This window comes from Lactuca serriola, chromosome 5 (genome assembly GCF_051521515.1).
Source record: "Lactuca serriola cultivar US96UC23 chromosome 5, Lser_US96UC23_V15, whole genome shotgun sequence".
Taxonomy (NCBI): Eukaryota; Viridiplantae; Streptophyta; class Magnoliopsida; order Asterales; family Asteraceae; genus Lactuca; species Lactuca serriola.
The window spans coordinates 246205396-246226175 of NC_136412.1; the positions used below are offsets into that span (position 1 = coordinate 246205396).

General features: G+C 38.4%; 1 protein-coding gene and 1 non-coding gene across 2 annotated transcripts; one reads left to right on the forward strand and one right to left on the reverse strand.

Annotated features, from left to right (window-relative positions):
* Positions 1 to 7916: 7916 nt before the first annotated feature.
* Positions 7917 to 8873, reverse strand: LOC145050340 (uncharacterized). The gene has a single exon (XM_078998608.1). It carries the CDS (start codon positions 8871 to 8873, stop codon positions 7917 to 7919), a length of 957 nt encoding a protein of 318 aa, XP_078854734.1.
* Positions 8874 to 9934: 1061 nt separating this feature from the next.
* LOC145056057 (small nucleolar RNA R71) lies at positions 9935 to 10041 on the forward strand. Its single transcript, XR_013685595.1, has one exon. It is a non-coding gene; the product is annotated as a small nucleolar RNA R71 (small nucleolar RNA).
* Positions 10042 to 20780: the final 10739 nt, after the last annotated feature.

Consider the following 20780-nt stretch of genomic DNA (forward strand, 5'->3'; position numbering starts at 1 on the left):
TACTGATGTATGATTTCGAGGACGAAATCATCCTAAGGGGGAGAGAATTGTAATGCCCGTGTTTCTCGACTAAGCACTAAAGACGATGTAATAGTCTAGGCCAACTATTGTAACGTGTTTTGAAGTAATAAGAATGAATTAGGTGAATTTATGTGCCTTATATTTAATTATGATAATATAATAAATTAAGGATAAAATAAGTGATGTATATATAAATGCACTAGGTTTAGTCCTACTTTTAAGATATAATTTAGACACACAAAGGCAGTGGACCTATCAATTGGTGGTATAGTTGAATAAGTAGGGTATCGAACACAGGAAACGGTAATTAAACTAATGACTAGAATTAACTAAAACAAGTAATAAAAGTAAAAGGGTTTCTCTAGTTTTGCAAGACTAGAAACTTAAACAATTAACTAATATGCTAATTAAGTAACTAACAGACCAAGCAAGTAAAAACCAACTAAATTAAATGATAAGAAGACTTTTGTTTAGGTTCGATTCATTTACTCCTATGGTTGATTTTATGGCAAGTGCAATGGATTAATTGTTATTGGCTACCGATTAAAGTGATTAGATTCACATTCGCTATTACCAATCCTTAGAAAGCAGATTAATTTAAGTAGTGATCAAGTGATTAAACTAATAAGTTTCCTAGTTTATTTGTTTGGGTTAAATAAGACTTGTAGTTAGCTAATCAAATTACTAATTCAATTAACCTCTTGTTGATGGTTTATCACACAAGCTTACACATTAATTTACCCATTTTCTAGTTAACCCTAGTTTCACATTCGCTATTCCTAGGCACATAACAATGTTTTTACATAAATCATATGAGATAAGCAATTAAGAGATGTTCATGCAACTTAATTACTTGTTAATTAACAGAAAATAGTTGTGGTTAATGCATAAGGTTCTTTAACAAGCGTAATAAAACAAAATTAACCAATCAACAATTAATCCAACCACAAATCAAGCCATAGTTGTAAATTTATCTACCCTAAACAGAAGATATAAGGTTTAGATCATAATTACAGTAGAAAGTAACTCAAAAACAAGATCTAGTAGTTCACACATGGTTCAAACAAGAGATAAAGTAAAGAGTATACTAAATTTGCCTTTAATTTCCTTAAAATTGAAGGTTATGGTTTTCTCCACGAACTCCAAAGCTCCAGCAGCACCTTTAGTCGCAAAATAATCCCCAAGGATTCCATAGAGGGCTTTTGTTTCGGCATTTGGCATCTATTTATAGACTTTAGAAAACAGGGGCTACTCGCCGAGTAGATAAACGAATCGTCGAGTACCCTTTAAGAATCCGTATACGACAAGGACTTTGTATTTGCTTCAAGAACATTTGTGTGGACTCGTCGAGTAGACGTCCAACTCGCCAAGTCCTTCAGGATTTTGACTCTTTTCTTCTTTTTTTCTTCTTTCTTCAATTCCCGTGTTCCCGTTCGCATTTCCCGCTTCCTTTTGCTTCCGAGCTCATCTTTTAGACTGAAAATACAAGTTAAACATAATTAAGTACCTTTAGTCCATAAATTGCAATAAATTAACCAAAAAGTAATAAAATTCTAATTGAAATATATAGCTAAATATGCCCATATCAAAATACCCCACACTTGACTTTTGCTTGCCCCCAAGCAAAACTAAATTTTAAACATACTAGCATCACATAACATAATCCCAATCCAACCCAGATATTATGCCAAGACTACAACGCATGCATTTGTGTCTAAAATTTTTCCTAAGGACCCCCTCAATTTTAAATACTAACAATCCTCATAAACACTCGCCCACTTCTTTTGAACAATGCTCTTTTTATGCATCCCTCTGAATCCATCCGCAGAAAACTTCCTAACCTCAAGGTATTTTTGGTTGAGCAGCCCAAACATACATAATCTAGACAATTACAACTTTTTGATACCACTATAAAGCTCTTTAGAATTCTTCATTTCTTTGATAATTTGATATTTGATTTCTTTGAATTCACCACCTTGTTGTTTGATTTTTGGTATCTTCAACTTTTGAACTTTGATCTTTTGATCTTTACTTTGATTGCTCCAAAATTCTTACAACTTTTTCTTGTAATTCTCTCTTTTTTTTTCTTTTTTTTCTCACATGTAACTCACTTTTTTTCACTTAATACCTACAATCTTAAGTAGGGGCGCTCAACTTCAACCTTTATTGGTTAAAGTATTAGTTTTCCTGGATACATTTCAAGTAGACGATGCTAAACATATTCCATCCCTCAAACTAAGCAAGTTTGTCTGTTTTGTCCCATGATTTCACTAGAATAAAGGGGGACACAAATGCATTGTAACTTATATAGGCTCAACTAAACATTTGGGTCTTCATGCAATCATCAAACATAATACTAGCATGGAATCTTAATTGTTTTACCAAAATTTTCTAAATTAATCCTAGAAATTTTAATGCAAAAATTTCAAAATTATACCTAAATTAGGATTCTAATGTAACTAATATGATCAACCCCCTACCCCACACTTAATTTATGCAATGCTCTCATTGCATATTATGCATTATATAGAAAATAAAAAAGTAAAGAGGGAATTGGAACAAACTCCCCTGGGATAGTAGTCGTGAGGTTGATGTTCTTCCTCTGAAGCTCCATCTTCAATTGACTTTAGACATGGGAACAACTCATCCATGCCTTGGGTGTCATTCGTCTTGTGTGGTATAGCTCTAATTATGCAAGAAAAGTCTCAGAAAATGCTCGGAAAATGATCTTCAAAGAATATAACCAATTGCGGTGTCAAATGTCATCAAATCATCAACTTGATAGTAGAAGAACGAGCAACGCGTCGAGTAGGTATGGGAACTCGCTGAGTTGTAGTGTAATTGGCAGAAAAGTCGTGGATTTTAACTTGGACTCGTCGAGTCCATAAAGTGTACTCGGCGAGTAGACCGCTGAGTGGAAAAAATACGAATTCTGCCCAGGTCCATTTCTGATGTATGTGGGGAATATTAGACTAATATGTTCCATCATTTTGCTTCAGTAAATAATCACTTAGTAACTTTTCTCTCAATCGGACTCATATTACGACTCGAAACTTCGATTTCTTTCTCACCTAAACTCAATTTCCTACTTGGTTAGGTTTGACTCTAGACTCTTGGATGCATCCCTTAACCTCAACTAAAAGATCAAAAACAAAACAAAAATGATAGGATAGGAATACAATAAAAATTCCTACTTAATCCTAACTACTTAAAGTTTAAACATCAACCAAACACACAAAAACAAATAAAAACAATTGTCTTTAACAAAACCAAATAAACAAAATCAAAAGATATCAATCTTCATCTTCATCTTCATCCCCTCCAACTTTGCTTCCTCCGACTTGATTTCTCCTTTGACTCACCCTCTCTTCCTAACTTTGCACATAAGGATATTCCGGCCCGGGTCTTGGTGCAAGATTCAATTGTTCAAACAAATGGACAAATGACCCATGATGGTAGTTCATGCTATGACCAAGATCATCATGGTACCTCCTCAAATCCACATTGTACCAGTCCATAGGCAGCTCGTCATCCACCGGAATTACCGGTGGGTCTTCTCGTACCGGCTCGTGCCTTGGTCGGACTCGCGACCCGGTTCCTTGAGCGTTAATATTGCATCATCATTGGGGATAGCTATGTGGCCACCACCATAATCCTCGACAATCCTCGCCCTCCTATACAAGGTAATGCTAAAAGGAGGTGTAGGAATCATTGTCAACACATTTGCGGCCCTTTGTTCCAAGATCCCATATATCCTAGCCAATTTGGTCACAAACATCCACCATTAATTTTAGAGGTGATCCTCTCTTTAACTGCCCCTTCCGCCAAGTATTTTACCAAACAATAAGGCAAATTGCAAAACGTGCCGGGGGTAATGATACTCTACAAGTAGAAAATGTCGAAGGTCGGGACTTTGTCATCGTCCTTTCGCATATTGATGGTGCTCGTGAAAAGACGGTGGATCAAACGGTGAATGGGAGAACGAATGCTTCCCTCTTGAGCAAAAGAAGGAATATAAACCCAGTTGACGATAGTGTTCCACCATGTAGCAGCAACCACTTCCTCGGGCAGGTCTTTGTGGTAGTGTCCAAGGAAGGAATCAAAATTTTCATACATGATTATGTGTTGGTCATAAATCCCTAACCTCCATTCGAGCTCGGCTATACTGCACTGGCGTAATTCCCCTCCAAGATAAAAAGTAATGATACCCGGATTGTAGTAATCACTACCACCTCGAAAGGAGATGGTAGAGAAAAATTCCCAGCACAATTCTTGATAAACTGGTTCTTGGATTCTAAACAGCCGACTCCACCTATCACAAGTGATTGTCACCCCATTATGCACAAAAGTTTTGACCAAGTACGGGGTCAATTCCTCCACCAATCCCGCCTGGCCAATCCAATGCCAATTGATCTCATCAGGCACATATATTTCCTTTCTCCTAAGTGTGTCCAGGTTGTTCTTAGCACAGGCTAATGAGGATTTTGAAGTAATTTGTGGGAAGTTTAACCATAGGATGTCCCCATGACCGCTTCCTCTTGAACTCTAGCCTCTCCTTGACATTTATTTTCACAACAACACAAAACAGAACAAACCAAGATACCACAGAACATTAAAATATAAGAAATCTGGTAACTGCATCATGGACTCGTCAAGTCCAAGAACAAATTCAGCGAGTCGCATGAACAGTGCGAGTTGATCCTCTAAATCGGGAAAAATCAGCCATCCAAATCTATAAATTAGTCCATGGGTTTGTGTAGGTATGTCTATTAAGCATAAATCCATAAAAAAAATTCGTCTATAACAACTTAATTTGACCAAAAATCAAAACCCTAGAATTGAAGTAAACTCCAAATCCGATTTTTCACAGATTATGGTCATTAATCTACCAAAGGTTGAAAATATAACAAGATTAAACAGAAAATTGTTACCTTTTTGGTGGAAATTGAAAGAAATCACAAGAAATTGGAGATGAAAGCTTGAGAGAGAACTTGCTCGTCGAGCGGCTGTGGCTGATGAATGAGAATGTGTTTTTACTATTAGGGTTAAAACCCTAATTTACAGAATGTAAAAATTATTTATATTTTTTTCAGGTTAATACGTGGACTCACCGAGTAGGGGTACCTACTCGCCGAGTAGATACGCGAATTTGCGAAATATCGCAATTTTTCAAATGTACTCGCCGAGTAGGTAAATGGACTCGACGAGTTTTTGATTCTGTTTGAAAAAATTTTGAGTTCTTAAATTTTATGCCACCATACCCCACACTTGAGCTTTGCTTGCCCTCAAGCAATCATTTTATGCAAAGAAGAAGATTGAAAAAGACAAATCCTAAAAAAAAGAAAATAAAATGAAAAAGAAAGGTAAAAAGAAAGCAAACTCTAAAATCGGGTTGCCTCCCGGAAGCGCTTCTTTTTGAGGAGTCGTTAGCTGGACTCCTTCCCGCGCTACGTTTCAGTATTTTCTTCCAAATCTATCCCTTCTTCAAGTCCTTTGTCTTTTGGGATTCCTTCTTCATATATCTTCAACCGATTCCCATTAACCTTGAAAGGGGTTCCATCTTTTGATATAAGCTCGATGGCTCCATATGAGAAAACTTGTTTAACCACAAAAGTCCCATCCCACCTTGTTTTTAGCTTGCCCGGGAAAAGCTTTAACCTTGAATTGAAGAGTAGCACCTTTTGTCCTTCATGAAAGTCCTTATTACCCTTTAGTCTCATGTCATGCCATTTGTTAGTCTTCTCTTTGTATATTAATGAATTTGAGTATGCTTCATTTCTGAGTTCTTCAAGGGCATTCATTTGCATCAACTGGTTGGTATGAAGTTCAGCCAACTCAAAATTACACATCTTTAAAGCCTAAAATGCTTTATGCTCTATTTTAACCGACAAGTGACAATTTTTTTCCATAAACTAACCTATATGGTGTAGTACCAATAGGTGTTTTGAAAGCTGTTCGAAAAGCCCAAAGTGCATAATCAAGCTTATCCGACCACTCCTTTCTATTTCCTCCAACAGATCTCTCCAAAATTCTTTTTAATGCCCGATTTGTCACTTCAATTTGTCCACTCGTTTGTGGATGATAGGATGTCAAAAACCTGTGGTGTACATCATATCTTTTTAACATGTTAGATAATTGATCATTTGCAAAGTGAGTGCCCCGGTTAGTAATAAGAGCTTTAGGAACTCCAAACCTTGAAAATCACTTTTTAAGAAAACGCACCACCACTCGAGCATCATTAGTAGGTAAAGCTTGTGCTTCTGCCCATTTAGATACATAGTCGACTGCCACTAGGATATATTTATTCCCATTTAACATTGGGAAAGGTCCCATAAAGTCAATCCCCCAAATATCAAATACCTCACAAACTTGAATATTATTTTGGAGCATCTCATTTCGGGATGATATGTTCCCCGTTTGTTGGCACGAATCACATTCTTTGACATATTGAGCAGCATCTTTGAAAATTGTAGGCCAATAGAAACCACTATCAAAAATATTCTTAGCCGTATATTGTGTTCCATGATGTCCTCTCTTTCCCGAACACACATCTTCATATCATCCCGTCCACACAGCTTCGGAAAAGGTACGTCTCATCCCAAAAGTAATACTTTATTTCTGAAAAGAATTTCTTCTTTTGTTGTTGGGTTAAGTCTTTTGGAATGTATTCAGTTGCTAAGTAATTAGCTATATCCGCAAACCATGCTACCTCTCCTACTATCACCAAAAGATATTCTTTGGGAAAATCGTCTCCCATCTTGTTGTCCTCTAATTCTTCCAAATGCGGGTTATCTAATCTTGATAAATTATCGGCAGCCATGTTCTCCATTTCCTTTTTATCTCTTATTTCAATATCAAATTCTTGTAGAAGCAAGACCCAACGTATCAATCTTAGCTTTGCATCTTGTTTAGCAAATAGATATTTTAGGGTAGAATGGTCGGTGAAAACAATTGTCTTGGACAAGACTAAATAGGGTCGAAATTTATCGAAAGCATATACCACTGCTAGCAACTCTTTCTCAGTAGTAGTATAGTTTTATCGAGTTGGGTTCAAAGTTTTACTTGCGTAATATATAGGCTGAAAATGTTTGTCAATTCTTTGTCCCAAAACGGCTCCTATCCTGTAGTCGCTTGCATCACACATTAGCTCAAAAGGAAGATTCCAATTTGAGGCTATCATTATAGGAGTAGTAGTCAACCTTTCTTTTAATAATAGAAATGCTTCATGACATTCTTTAGAGAAATCAAATGGAGCGTCCTTCAAGAGTAGCTGAGTCAAAGGCCTAGTGATCTTTGAGAAGTCTTTAATGAAGCGACAATAAAACCCCGCATGGCCAAGAAAACTCCTTACCCCTTTTACATTTGTTGGAGGTGGTAACTTGGCTATTGTGTCAACTTTTTCTCTATCTACCTCGATCCCCAACCTTGAGACCTTGTGTCCTAAGACAATCCCTTCCTTTACCATGAAGTGGCACTTTTCCCAGTTTAGTACTAGGTTTGTCTTCTCGTATCTTGCTAACATTAGATCTAAGTTGGATAAGCAATCTTCGAAAGAGGATCCGAAAACCGAGAAATCATCCATGAGAACCTCCATAAATTTCTCGATCATGTCATGGAAGATAGCCATCATGCACTTTTGGAATGTAGCAGGTGCATTGCATAACCCAAAAGGCATGCGTCTATATGCAAAGTCCCACTTGGGCATGTAAAAGTGATATTCTCTTGGTCTTGTGGGTCAATTGGAATTTGAAAATACCCCGAGAAGCCATCGAGAAAACAATAGTATAGATGACCGAAAAGCCTTTCTAGAATTTGATCAATAAATGGCAACAGGAAGTGATCCTTGCATGTAGCATCATTAAGCTTTCTATAGTCGATGCAAACGCGCCACCTGCTTACTGTTTTTCATGTTTAGCTAGATCAGAAGCTATAATTACTGGTTTGTGTTGGCCATCTTCAAGAAATGCATATTCCAGATGATCTAGTAGGATTTTTAGTTCAAATTTCGTGTTCTGTATGTTGAACACGTCGAGTTCAGTGAGGGGACTCGTCGAGTCCCAGGCTAAATTCGTGACTGGTCGAGTTTTTTCGAATGGACTCGCCGAGTCGGTGGGTGCTACTCGGCGAGTCGGGCTCTCAGCACTTTTGATTAATTCATTATATTCAGCTTCCTCGAGCAATCTCTCTATCTCCATCAGGCCTCTTTCAATATCAAATTCATCTTCAAGGGTAATAGTGGACTTGTTTGGTTTGTCTTCTTTCCATTCTTCAATTAATTTTTCCAACATATCAACCGAGAATGTCGTGTCGTCACTATACCTTGCATGCTTCATTTCTTGATCAACTCCAAAAGAAACTGAATCGTCTCCTACCCAAAGGGTAAGATTAGAATCTCGCATGTCTACTATAGCACTTGCGGTGTTAAGGAAGGGTCTTCCAAGTATGATCGGGACTTGAGGGTCTGCTTCCATGTCTAGTACTATGAAGTCCGCGAGGAACACAAACTTGTCAACTTTCACCAATAAATCTTTGCATATTCCCCCTGGAAATGTGACCGTTTTATTTGCTAAGTGAATTGTCATTCGAATTGGCCTAGGCTCCGGAAGATTTAATTTCTTGAAGAAGGAATATGGCATGAGATTAACACTTGCCCCTGAATCAGCCAATGCTTGTATAGTTGCTAGATTTCCGAATTGACAAGGTAATGTCAAACTTCCCGGACCACCCTTCTTCTTAGGTAATTTGTTCAACATGGCAGCTGAACAATTTTCATTTAAGACCACTTTCTTCACCTCTTCCATCTTCTTTCTATTAGTTAGAAGCTCCTTTAGGAATTTGACATATTTAGGCATTTATGCAACCGCCTCGATGAATGGCATATTGATTTGAAGGGAATTTATGTGCTCCAGGAACTTTTGGTAATCAACATCATGCTTTTCTTGTCTGGATCGAGCTGGAAATGGCAGTGGAGGCTGATACGGCTTAACATGAGGTTTGTTTTTCTGTTCAGGTAGGGGACTCGTCGAGTCCATATCTGGGACTTGGCGAGTCAGATCGGGAATTGGTGATTTTTTCAGTTTCTGCTTCTTCCTCTTGCACCAACTTAGGATCTTCTTTCTAAATAGGTTCCAGAGGAGTTATAATCTTCCCACTCCTAGTTGTCACTATGTTTATATGTGCGCCTTTTGGATTGTTTTCGATATTACTAGGAAGTCCACCTGATCGTCTCTCATTAATTTGTAATGCAAGTTGGCCCAACTGTTTTTCAATATTGAGAATGGAAGATTGTTGGTTCCTAAGGAAGGTTGCTTGGTATTTCATCATGATTTGGTGCTCTTTCATTAAGTTTTGTCGCTCCTTAATTGCAACATCGATGTAGTGCCATTTCTTGGATGCAGCTGCAAATCTCGTAAGCATATCTTCAAAGTCTAACTTCTTTTCTTACACCGGTTACTCTTTTTGATAAAAACCTCTTCCTTTTTGCTTATACTTTTCCTCCTTTTCCTTCTTGTACTCATCATAAGGTATCCATTCTTTCTTAGGTTTGCGCCAATCATCATCATATCTGTCACCGCTTGAGTAGCACACTTGCACTTTCCAGTTCCCGTTCTCGTCAAGGTCACGGTCTTTAGTAAGGTGGGGCCCTCTACAGTTTTCACATCCCACTCTAATGGCATGGATGGATTGGTCCATCTTAGTCATTCTTCTATCCATGCTTTCTAATTTTTCCATCATTTCCGCCATGTCATCCGAAATAGCATTCACCATCCCTTTAGAGTGTTTAGAGAATTCTTCAATTAGTTATTTTATCACCAGGGGTGGCTTCTTTGTGAGTGGTCCTTGCGAATCAAGGAGCTGCATAGTTGTTACATTCACTCCATCATAGAAAATATAGACTTCTTGTTGACTGTTTAGATCATGGTATGGGCAGTTCTTTAGTAGACCTTTGTATCTCTTCCATGCCTCATAAAGTGACTTTCCAGATTGTTGCTCAAAATTAGCTATGGCTTTCTTAAATTTTGCTATTTTTGAGGGAGGACAAAATTGATAAATAAATTCTTCATGCATTTTATCCCAAGTAGTGATGAATCCTGGAGGGAGTGATTTCAACCAATCTTTCACAACTCCCTTAAATGTAGGGTTGTGCATGGGTCGGTTTGGGTCGGTTTTAGACCCCAACCCAACCCAACCCATAAATGATCGGTTTCTGGTTTTCAGAACCCAATGGCATCGGTTTCTGGTCGGTTCGGTTTCTTGGTTTCTGATATCGGTTTGGGCGGTTTCTCGGTTTCTCGGTTTCTTGGGTTCAACCCATACACTTACGGTTTCTGGGTTTAAACCCATGGGTTTTGGGTTTAAACCCATTTTCCATAAATGGAGCAATAAGTTAAATAATTCAAAAAACACTTAATTGAAGTTAAATACTTCAAAAAACATGAGTTTTACAACCAAATTGTCTATTACAACCAAACACACAATCAAACTAAAGCACAAAGTCCGAAATTGTCGATTAGACGATTACAACCAAACACATTAACACACAATCAAACTAACCCGTCCCTAACCACAAGATTTATGATATGAGCACAACACCTCAAATGCAAATATTTGCAATCTAAAAAAGCATGGGGTCCCCTAAGCATGGTCGCTAGATACCTAATTGCCCCATCATTTGAGGAAGCATTATCAACAGTCACTATAAACACCTTCTCAATTCCCCAATTCTGTAAGCATTTGTAAACGAGTTTGCCTATGGTTACACCTTTATGATTTGCAATGGGACAAAAGTTCAGAATTTTCTTTCTCAAAACCCACGTCTCATCAACCCAATGTACCGTTAAACAACTATAGTTAATGTTCTGGATGGATGTCCAAATATCAGTTGTAATGGAGACAGTTTGATTTTTTAAAACGTCCTTCAATTTATACATTTCTTCTTTGTATATCTGCAAACAATCCCTTGCAACAGTCCACCTTGAAGGCAATTTAAATAGAGGTTGCAAATCCCGTGAATATTCCCTAAATCCTTCATCTTCAACTATACTAAAAGGTTGATTGTCTTTGATACACATGCGGGCTAAGGAATTCCTACATTTCTCTTGGCTGAAGGAATGAACTTCCAAAGAAGTATCCCCCGAGTCTCCCACTTTTTTGAAACTCAACACAGATTGTTTTTTCGTATCACCAACTTTTCCTTTATGGTCATAAACAGTAGATGTTGGACAATAGAGTCTTAAATGATTCCCCATTGCACTCGTACCATTTTTCTTTGAATTTGCACACATCATTGTTGAACAATATGGGCATTTCACTTTCTTAGCACCCTTCTTTACGACATCTCTATCAAAATGTTGACATACCCAAGATACTCTATGACCACCACCCTTATTATCTGCAACTACTTCATCATCTCCTTCATCTACATCAAGATCAACATCAATGGTTTGGGGAGCATCAACATCAACAGTTTGTGCATCTACTTGAGACCTTTCCATCTATATAGAAAAAAAAACAATCACCAATCCATATGTAAACCAAAAAATTTCAGGAAATAAGAAGCTTCAATTCAACACTCTATATGCAAACAATAAGATTCACATCTTTCAGAATACAATGCATCAAATTGATTATTTTGATATCAACATTTCACAGCAATAAACTGAATAATAATAATAATAATAATAATAATAATAATAATAATAATAATAATAATAATAATAATAACAATAATAACAAAAGTAAACTCATATCAACATTTCACAGCAACACATATCAGAAATCAAGAAAACTGATAACAAAAGGAAACTGATACCAAGACACCAACAATTTCCAGAAATTAGGAAAAAAAACGAACACATATCAAGCAAAAAAACCGAACACAGATCAGGCAAAAAAATGAACCAGAAAGCAACTCACAAGCGAAATTCATAACATAAACACAAGATTCTATATAAAATCAGAAAAATTAGGAAGAACTTAAACAATTGAACATGAATTTAGAAAAAACATTAACCGTATTTGACGATACAGAGGAGTTGCAGGTCTCGTTGATGGCGCCGGAGGTTAGGGGCTCCGTTACAGGTCTCGTCGGAGGCTCGGAGCCTCAGATGTGTGCGACTGCCGAGTGCCGACTGTTCGAGACTGCGAGTGTGCGATCGATTGAGCGCCTGAGGAGTGAGGACTGAGGAGCTTCTTCACTTCAGTGGAGTCTCAGAGATGCGCCGTTTGCAGGAATGGCCGAATGGGGAATGCGATTGCGACTTACGAGTAGGGCAAAATGTAAATGAGATATGTAAATGACGAAGAGGCAGGGCTGCTTTTATTCATCTTTATTTTTTTAATATACATATATAATTATATATATATATATATATGTATATATATATATATATATATATATATATATATATATAAAATAAAATGGGTAGTAAAACTCATCGGTTTTGCGGGTTTATGGGTCAGTTTATCGGTTTTTAAAGGGGGTCGGTTTCTCGGGTTTAGTGGGTCGGTTTCTGGGTAAAAACCGAAACCGAACCCAAAAAATCGGCTTTTAAAAATTTAAAACCCTAACCGTCGGTTTTGATTCGGTTTCGGTTTCGTCGGTTTTTTTTTCGGTTTTTCGGTTCTTGGTTCGGGTTTCCTCACCCCTACTTAAATGTGACCAGTCACATACTAAGCAAAACAGTATCACGGGTCACATTAGGAACATTGAAGTAATCGGCTATGTCGTTGACCTCGTCAAGATGCTTGTATGCGTCTTCGTGATCCTTCTTGAAGAATGAGATTTCCTTAAGTTGAGCAAGTATGTGTCCCTTAAGTTCAAAGGTGGCAGTTGCGGGAATCGTGGGTTGCACGAGTCCTGGGTCGGTATCGTCACACATCAATTTCTTCCATTCACCCACGGGAACTTCATCGATGTTAGCCATGGTGTTAGCTAGTTCACCTTCTAAGTCGCTTCCTTCTATGTCAGATTCGCTTCCTTCCCTTTCGGTTTCGTACTCGGTGTCTTTCTTCATGCTGCTGGATTCTCCAAATTTCTGGCCCTTTTTCTTGCTAAAAGCTTATTTGAGGCTCTTAAATGGTGACTTTTTTGGTGTTGAAGATGATTCTACGATTTTGCCTTTGTCCTTCCTAAGAGCGGATTCCAGGTTTTCGAGCGGTGAGATTAAGGGTGTGTCTGATCCTCGAGGACCATCCTAGCACTCGAAGAAAGCCTGAAGCCTAGGGTACCATCTTATCTCTTTCAATTTCTACTCTATTTTAGCCTATCCTAAACACCCCCGAAGCCTAGGGTACCATCCTAGCACCCGAAGAAAGCCCGAAGCCCCGAAGTCTCCGAGAAAAAGAGTTTTTCGAGCCGAAACTTTGCCCGCGTGAAGCTCGGTTTTTGAGAAAACATCCCGGTTTCATAAAAAAAAGATTATTTTAAGGGACGAAGTGTTGTCCAACTGCCGTCTTATCAAGTGAGTGTATAGTCACTTTCATCTTACACATATATATGAAGTATTTTTATATAAAATACGTGCTATGTCTGTGTGTGTGTGTGTATATATATATATATATATATATATATATATATATATATATATATATATATATATATATATTATTTGTTTATTTGAGATGGATGTTGAATGAATATTTTATACATGTTTTAAATGATTTAAACTGTATATGTATTTTATATCTACGAATATGTTGGGTAGAACATGGGTAGATAAATAATGAGGGATGAAAGATGATATAAATGAATATTGGCAGCTGCGTCATAACCCTTAGGTGTTTTTGATTTAAGTATTCACCAGTTGTAATCTAAATATCTTGGCAGCTGTGCCTAATAGATACAACATAATCCTAGTAGTTGCACCTAAAAGGATAATATCGACAGTTGCGCCTAATAGAGAACATCATAATCCCGACAGCTGCGCCTAGATGATAATATTGGCAGCCGCGCCTAAAAGATAACATTGGAAGCTGCGCCTAATAGATCATATTGGCAGCTGCACCTGGTTGAGAACAACACAATCCTGGCAGTTGCGCCTAAAGGATAATATTGTGGGTTGAAAACCCTATATGCTCACCAGAAGCCTGACCCACTCAACTTTTATATTACATGTAGTGGAACAAGAACATAGTTGGATGATGACGAGGGATTTTTGGATTATAGGTTAGTAAATGTGTTAAGACGCTGTCGCGCACGTATTAAATGAATAAATTTATCACTGCTTGTTGCACTAAAAATATAGCACAGGGAAGCAAGGTCGAATCCTCGGGGAAACAGCCTAATGGTCAATGCCTTTTTGCATCAGGCACATCTAGTCAAAACAGAAATATAAAAGAATGGGGTTTTAATTAAAAACTAAAAACTAAAAATGCAGTGAAATTAAATTAAACGAAAACCAATAATAAAAACGGTTTTAGTTCTGCTGCAACTTTCCTAATCATGCAACTGATCCAGATCTGGTTATTTGAGATGTGTTCTATCTAAGCTGGTACTGAGAAAAACTAACAAGCTCTAGTAATTTCTCTTTTACCTACATTAGTTAATCAAAACAGACTCTTTGAATTAACCCTAACTTTTTACTGTTCAATTAAACAAGCTCTTAATTAAATTAGAAAAGTTGCATTAAGTTCTTTGTAAAATTCCCAGCAATACCCAATACTTCTCATAAGCTCGGAAGCGTAAAGATATGATTTTTACAGTTTATACCAGAGTTAAATCCCAACACGGAACCAATCTAATACTTGTTACTTTTACCAGTTGACAAGAACAATTACGAATTCTAATAACTAAATAACTGGAATGATAAAACCCTAATTAGGTGATCAGACTAACAAGAATTCAAAATCAAACATTCATTAAGAACAAAACTGAAAAATCTAGATAGAAGCACAAATAAAAAACCAGATATAATGATCAATCACATGAAAAGTACTTGTCTTTGCAGAACTGAAAACTAGGGTTTAGCCATACATGGCAAAAATCTGATGAAAACAAATAAAAAGAGACATCAATCAACTAATCTTACTAATCTACTTGAAGGAGATGATCCACCGTATTCAGATCTTCAGAAATCATTGAAATCGGAGAAGAAACGCCTCCCAAATCGTCTTTTTGTTGTCTGGCATCTCTAGAATCGCCAACTTAGGTTACATGGATGCTATCAGGGTCTATTTATACGCCCAGCAACAAAAACAACGCGCATGCGATCGCATGTAAACAACCTGCAATCGCAGGTTTTGAAGAAAACGCGTCCCGGGACTTTTTAATGAAGTAGGATGCTATTTTGACACTTTTTGGCCAACCTGCGATCGCATGTTTTGTTTTTTTTCTCCGGATGAATTTTTGGCACAAAAGAACCTCGAAGACAAGTTTCAACCTAACCTTTGATCATATAAAGGCAACATGAGATCGCATGTTGTACCTAAGACGTCCGAAATTTCGTCTACTTTCCAGATACTTTTTGAATCGCGTCAATCGGAGATACGGTTCTTGAGATATGGTCAAAATACTGACAGGGGGTCAAAGCTGCCAGCAACATCCTTTAACTTTAGATTGTAGATTCTATCATCGTGTGATCAATTCGATCGAATGTTTTTTGACCAAAGCATCTTCCAATCATTCCTCAACATACTCCATAAGTTCCAAGCTCCATTTAAGCTCCAAACGCACATCCAACTACTCCCAAAGCACTGCTCCACTCGAACTATCTGAAATTGACATAAAAACATGAGCAATACGGGAATTCTAACAAAAGACATGAGTTGAACATTATTTAAACAAATGACATACAAATGTATAAAATAAGATGCTAAAATGATAACAAAAACTACCCTATAAGATGCAAAAAATGGCATCTAACAAGATGTAAATAACTGTTGTAAGACTTATAATGTTAAAATGAGTTGTAAGGATGTAACGCCCGGGTTTCAGGGCTAAGCATTTTTGACAATGTAATAGTCTAGGTCAACTATTGTAACTCTTTTTGAAGTAATAAAGATGAAATATTTGAGTATTATGTGAGTTATGTGTGTTTATGTGCTTATTATTTAATTATAAATGTATAATTAATAAAGAATAAAAATAAGCGTAAAAAATAAAGTGTGAGATAAGCCCAACATCTTTATATAAAGTTTTAGTGGTCGAAACAAGGATTCCAGGGATATAAAGAACGCCTAAATCCGAGTTATAACGAAGAAGTTATGACCCGTCGAAGTTTCGCAACAGGACCGACACGATACCGGGAAGCGTAAATAGTGAATTTACGATAGAGCGAGATTTAGCCTTAGCACTCTAAACAAAAGTCATAGAATGTGTTAAACTAAGAGCGTCGGTAAAAAGAACGCCCAAATCTGACTTCGTATGAAGAAGTTATGATTTTTCGAAGTTTCGGATTAGCAGTGTACAACCCGAAATTCGAATATTAGAACGAGCGGTTTTTAGCCGACACAACCTGAACGAGAATCGAAGATATCGTTAAGAGTAGCGTAACGAGAAAAATATTGGCGAAAACGGACGTCGGAGGAAGAAATTATGAGGATTTAACGGACCAATCTTGTCCCGGCCTGTTAATAATATAAAATTTAAAATCGAGTCAAAATTAGCCGACGGAGTCTAAACAAAAGTTGTAGAGTACGTTCCCACCTTCGCGTGGATATAAAGAACGTCGAAAATGGAGCTCTTATACGAAAGTTATGATTTTTAGAAGTCGAGAAAGAAAATTGCGAAACTGAGATGACGTGGCAACATCCGGACCCTCCATCGCTGATCAGTCCTCGCTTCGGATCATGCCACGTAGCCTTCGCTTTACGCCCCGCGTCCGAAGTCGGTATGCCCCACGTACCCTCGCCCTTATCCATCCGACATACGAAGACAGCTGGGTCCGAGCTCGTGGTCTTATCCGAGGAGTATGCCCAGCGTAATCCGAGGTCCTCCGGCCTATAAATTGGGTGCGAGCCTTTCCGAGTTTTTCACACCAAAATTCATTCTTTCTTTCACTCGTTTCTCTCTCTAGCTCCTCTAAACCCCCCTAAGCCCTAGATAAAACCCCTAGCACCCTAAGGAAGCGCCGAGGCTCCCGGAGTCCCGAGAAAAAGAGCTTTTCGGTTTCGAAACGCTGCTCCAAATAAAGTTCTGGTTTTCGTTAAAATCCATTGTAAGTGAGCTATGCTTACACAATTGTTAATATAGCTTTCAAATAATTATAGGAATGTTATTAGGTCCTTGAAATAATTATTTGAGCTATTATTATGAGTTATATTGAGTGTTATTTAACACTTATATAATAATAATAGTCAGACTATTAATTTGTCGCAGTTATCGTTAGACTAAACCCTAGTGGTATTGGTACTAGGTTTTATCGAAGGAAATTAGTTTTGAGAGTATTGAAGCGTTGTCCGAGTGCTGAGTCACCACCTTTCAGGTGAGTGCATAGTTACTTTCAGCTTACACATAGATATGAAGTATTTTATATAAATTACGTGCTATGTGTGCATATTATCTGAATACTTGCTATCTATGCTGGATGAACGTTTTTATACATGTTTTCAATGATTTAAACTGTATATGTATTTTATATCTACGAAAATGTTGGGGTAAAACATGGGTAGATGTAATAGGTGATGTGTGATAAAATGGTGAGAGGACTCGATGTTGATGTTGTTGATTCTGTCATCTAGCGAAGTATGGATGACGACCACGGACTCTTCTAGACAGTCCAGTGGAACACTAGCAGGCTCGCAACCTGTAGGTGTTTGTGAACGATGTGTTCACCGGTGTACTCCATCCCCCACATGGTTGCCTTTAGGACATTTATTGTTGAGGAATCCCCTTAGCAGTAGTGTCCATCCCGATGATGATCCTTAGGCTAGGTCCCTTATGATAGGTGTTTAGGGTCGTAAAGTGAGGATAACAAGAACAGGTAATCGGGTTATTGTTGATTGATGAAATTAATAAACTTATTTATTGTGGGTTGAAAACCCTATGTGCTCACCAGGCTCCCCAGCCTGACCCACTCAGTTTCTTGTATTACAGGTAGTGACGCATGAGCATAGATGTGATGTTTTGGGATGAGGGATTACAGATATAAGCTTGTAGATATGAAATAATGTACTAAGGCTTATATTGTACTGTTTATGCTTTTGATCTATATCAAACTTGACATCCCAAGTCTTTTAATGAAATACATTTCCTTGGAAATGCTTTTGACAAATCTTTATCATATTTTGTTTTGGGACAAATTCCGCAACACTTTTATTTAAAATGTTACTCTGATTTTCAAACAAAGCATGAACAAAATCGGTCTTTTTTGGCCGTGAAAATGAGGATGTCATAGTTGGTATCAGAGCATTAGTTTAAGCGAACTAGGAATTTGTAGGATTTCTAGACTTAAAATTTGAATGCTAAGCGATGATTGTGAGGTGTGAGCACTAGCTTATATTAGGAATTGTGCCTAAAATGCTTTTATGTGCTAAATGCTTTGTGCATGATATACTGTTATTTGTTCGGATATATGGTCTGTTGCCGACCGGATCTGGAAACTTTATGTGTTTAGGATTCTAAACGTACGACTACAATATTAGAACTAGCATGTAAACGTTTCGGAGTGATAAGGATGATTTAAACATCAGTCCTAAATAAAGATCTAAATTCACCTTATTCAGTGTATAGATCAAGATGGCAAGGACCCGTAGCAGAAACATAAACGCAAATGGGAACAGAAACCAACCCCCAGTGGTTCAGCAAATACCTGTTGTTGAAGAAGTTGCACCTGAGCCAGTCACCATGGCTGGAGTTCAAGCCATGATTCGGGCCATGCTAGCTGAACAAAGGGAAGAAATGAGGCAGATGTTCCATGAAAATAGGGACGAACCTACCATACATGTTGAGCCGACCGAGCCAATTCCCGAGCAATCTGAGGAAGGGAACTATATCCGTCAAGTGAGTCAAGTGGGGACTCAAGGTGAGCAAAGGGATGGCCCGGAGAGGAGAAACAACAAGGATGGACGGATGTACAAGAATTTCTTGGGTACGAAACAACCAAGTCTCTCAGGAAGCCCAAATCTTGTTGAGATTATGGATTGGATCTCCGAGATGGAGATGGTGTTTGAGAGCTGCAACTGCAGCGAAAACCAGAAGACCGTCTTCGCTGTGAGACAATTGAAAATTGGAGTCTTGAGCTGGTGGAAGCTATTGGCAGATACAATGCCGCGAGGAGAAGCTCTGAAAATGTCATGGGATGAGTTCTTGGAACAACTGAATGCGTAGTACTGTTCGAAGATAGATCTAATTGATCTGAATAATGAGTTCCAAAACTTGAAGAAGGGAAGAATGAGCATCGACGACTATGCTGCTGCACTCACAGAAAAGATGAAGTTGTTTCCATACCTAGTGCCAACCGAACTTTCCAAAATTGAGAAGTTCGTAAACGGACTGCCAGCCGACTTTGGCCCAACAGTCAAGATGGCAACCACTTTGAAATCGGCTGTTCGAGCAGCTAAGAATGTGGAGACCCAACAAAAGGAAAGAGGTTTGGAAAGGGCTGAGGTTGGTGAGAAACGGAAGTTCGATGGATCCTCGAAGTCCAACAAGAAGAGTAGATTCTCGAAGTCTAGTTCGAGAGGAGGAGGATCAGAAGCGCAGTGGTGTGACAAGTGCAAGAAGAAGCACTCTGGGAAGTGTGACGGAGGGGTCACTTGTTTCAAATGCGGAAAGCCTGGGCACTATGCTAATGAATGCACCCTCACCCAGAAGGCCTGTTATGGGTGTAATGAAGAAGGGCACGTTTTGAAGGACTGCCCAAAGAAGAAGGAGGCAGGAAGACCCAACATACCACCGAAGCCGAAGGCGAGAGCCTTCCAGATGACGCTCGAGGCTGCGAAGGAGGCAGCAGACGTTGCTTCAGGTACCTTTCTTGTAAATGGTTTGCCTGCAAATATACTATTTGATTCCGGAGCCAACTACTCCTTTGTGTCGCATAAATTTGGTGGGAAATTAGCATTGCCTGTACAAAAACTTGATAATGCCCTGATTGTAGAAGTTGCCAGTGGAAAATTCGTACCTGTTAGTAATCGTATTAGGAACATCGTCATCGACCTGAACGGAAACGAATTCCACGAGGAGCTATTACCCATAGAGTTAAACGGTTTCGACATCGTTTTGGGTATGGATTGGCTTAGCACCAACGATGCCGAGATATTATGCCGAAAGAAGATAGTTAGGATAAACCCACCCGGAAAGGAATCATTTATGGTGTATGGGGACAAACGCAAAGTGAATTCTGGAATCATCTCCTTGATGAAAGCCAGGAAATGTTTGTCCAAAGGATGTGCATCATACTTGGCATTCGTAGTCGATGCTAAGAAGGAGAAGAAAGAGGTGCAAAATATACCGGTTGTGTGTGATTATCCGGAAGTCTTTCCCGAAGATCTTCCCGGATTACCACCTGATAGGCAAGTGGAGTTTCGTATAGACTTGTTACCAGGAACAACACCGATAGCAAATGCACCTTACCGATTAGCACCGACGGAGATGAAGGAGCTTATGACGCAACTTCAGGAGCTGTTGGACAACGGTTTCATTCGACCTAGTTCATCACCCTGGGGAGCTCCGGTGTTATTCGTGAAGAAGAAGGACGGAAGTATGAGAATGTGTATAGACTACCGAGAGCTGAATAAGGAAACGGTGAAGAACAAGTATCCATTACCGAGGATTGATGACCTATTCGATCAGTTGCAAGGTTTGAGCTACTTCTCAAAGA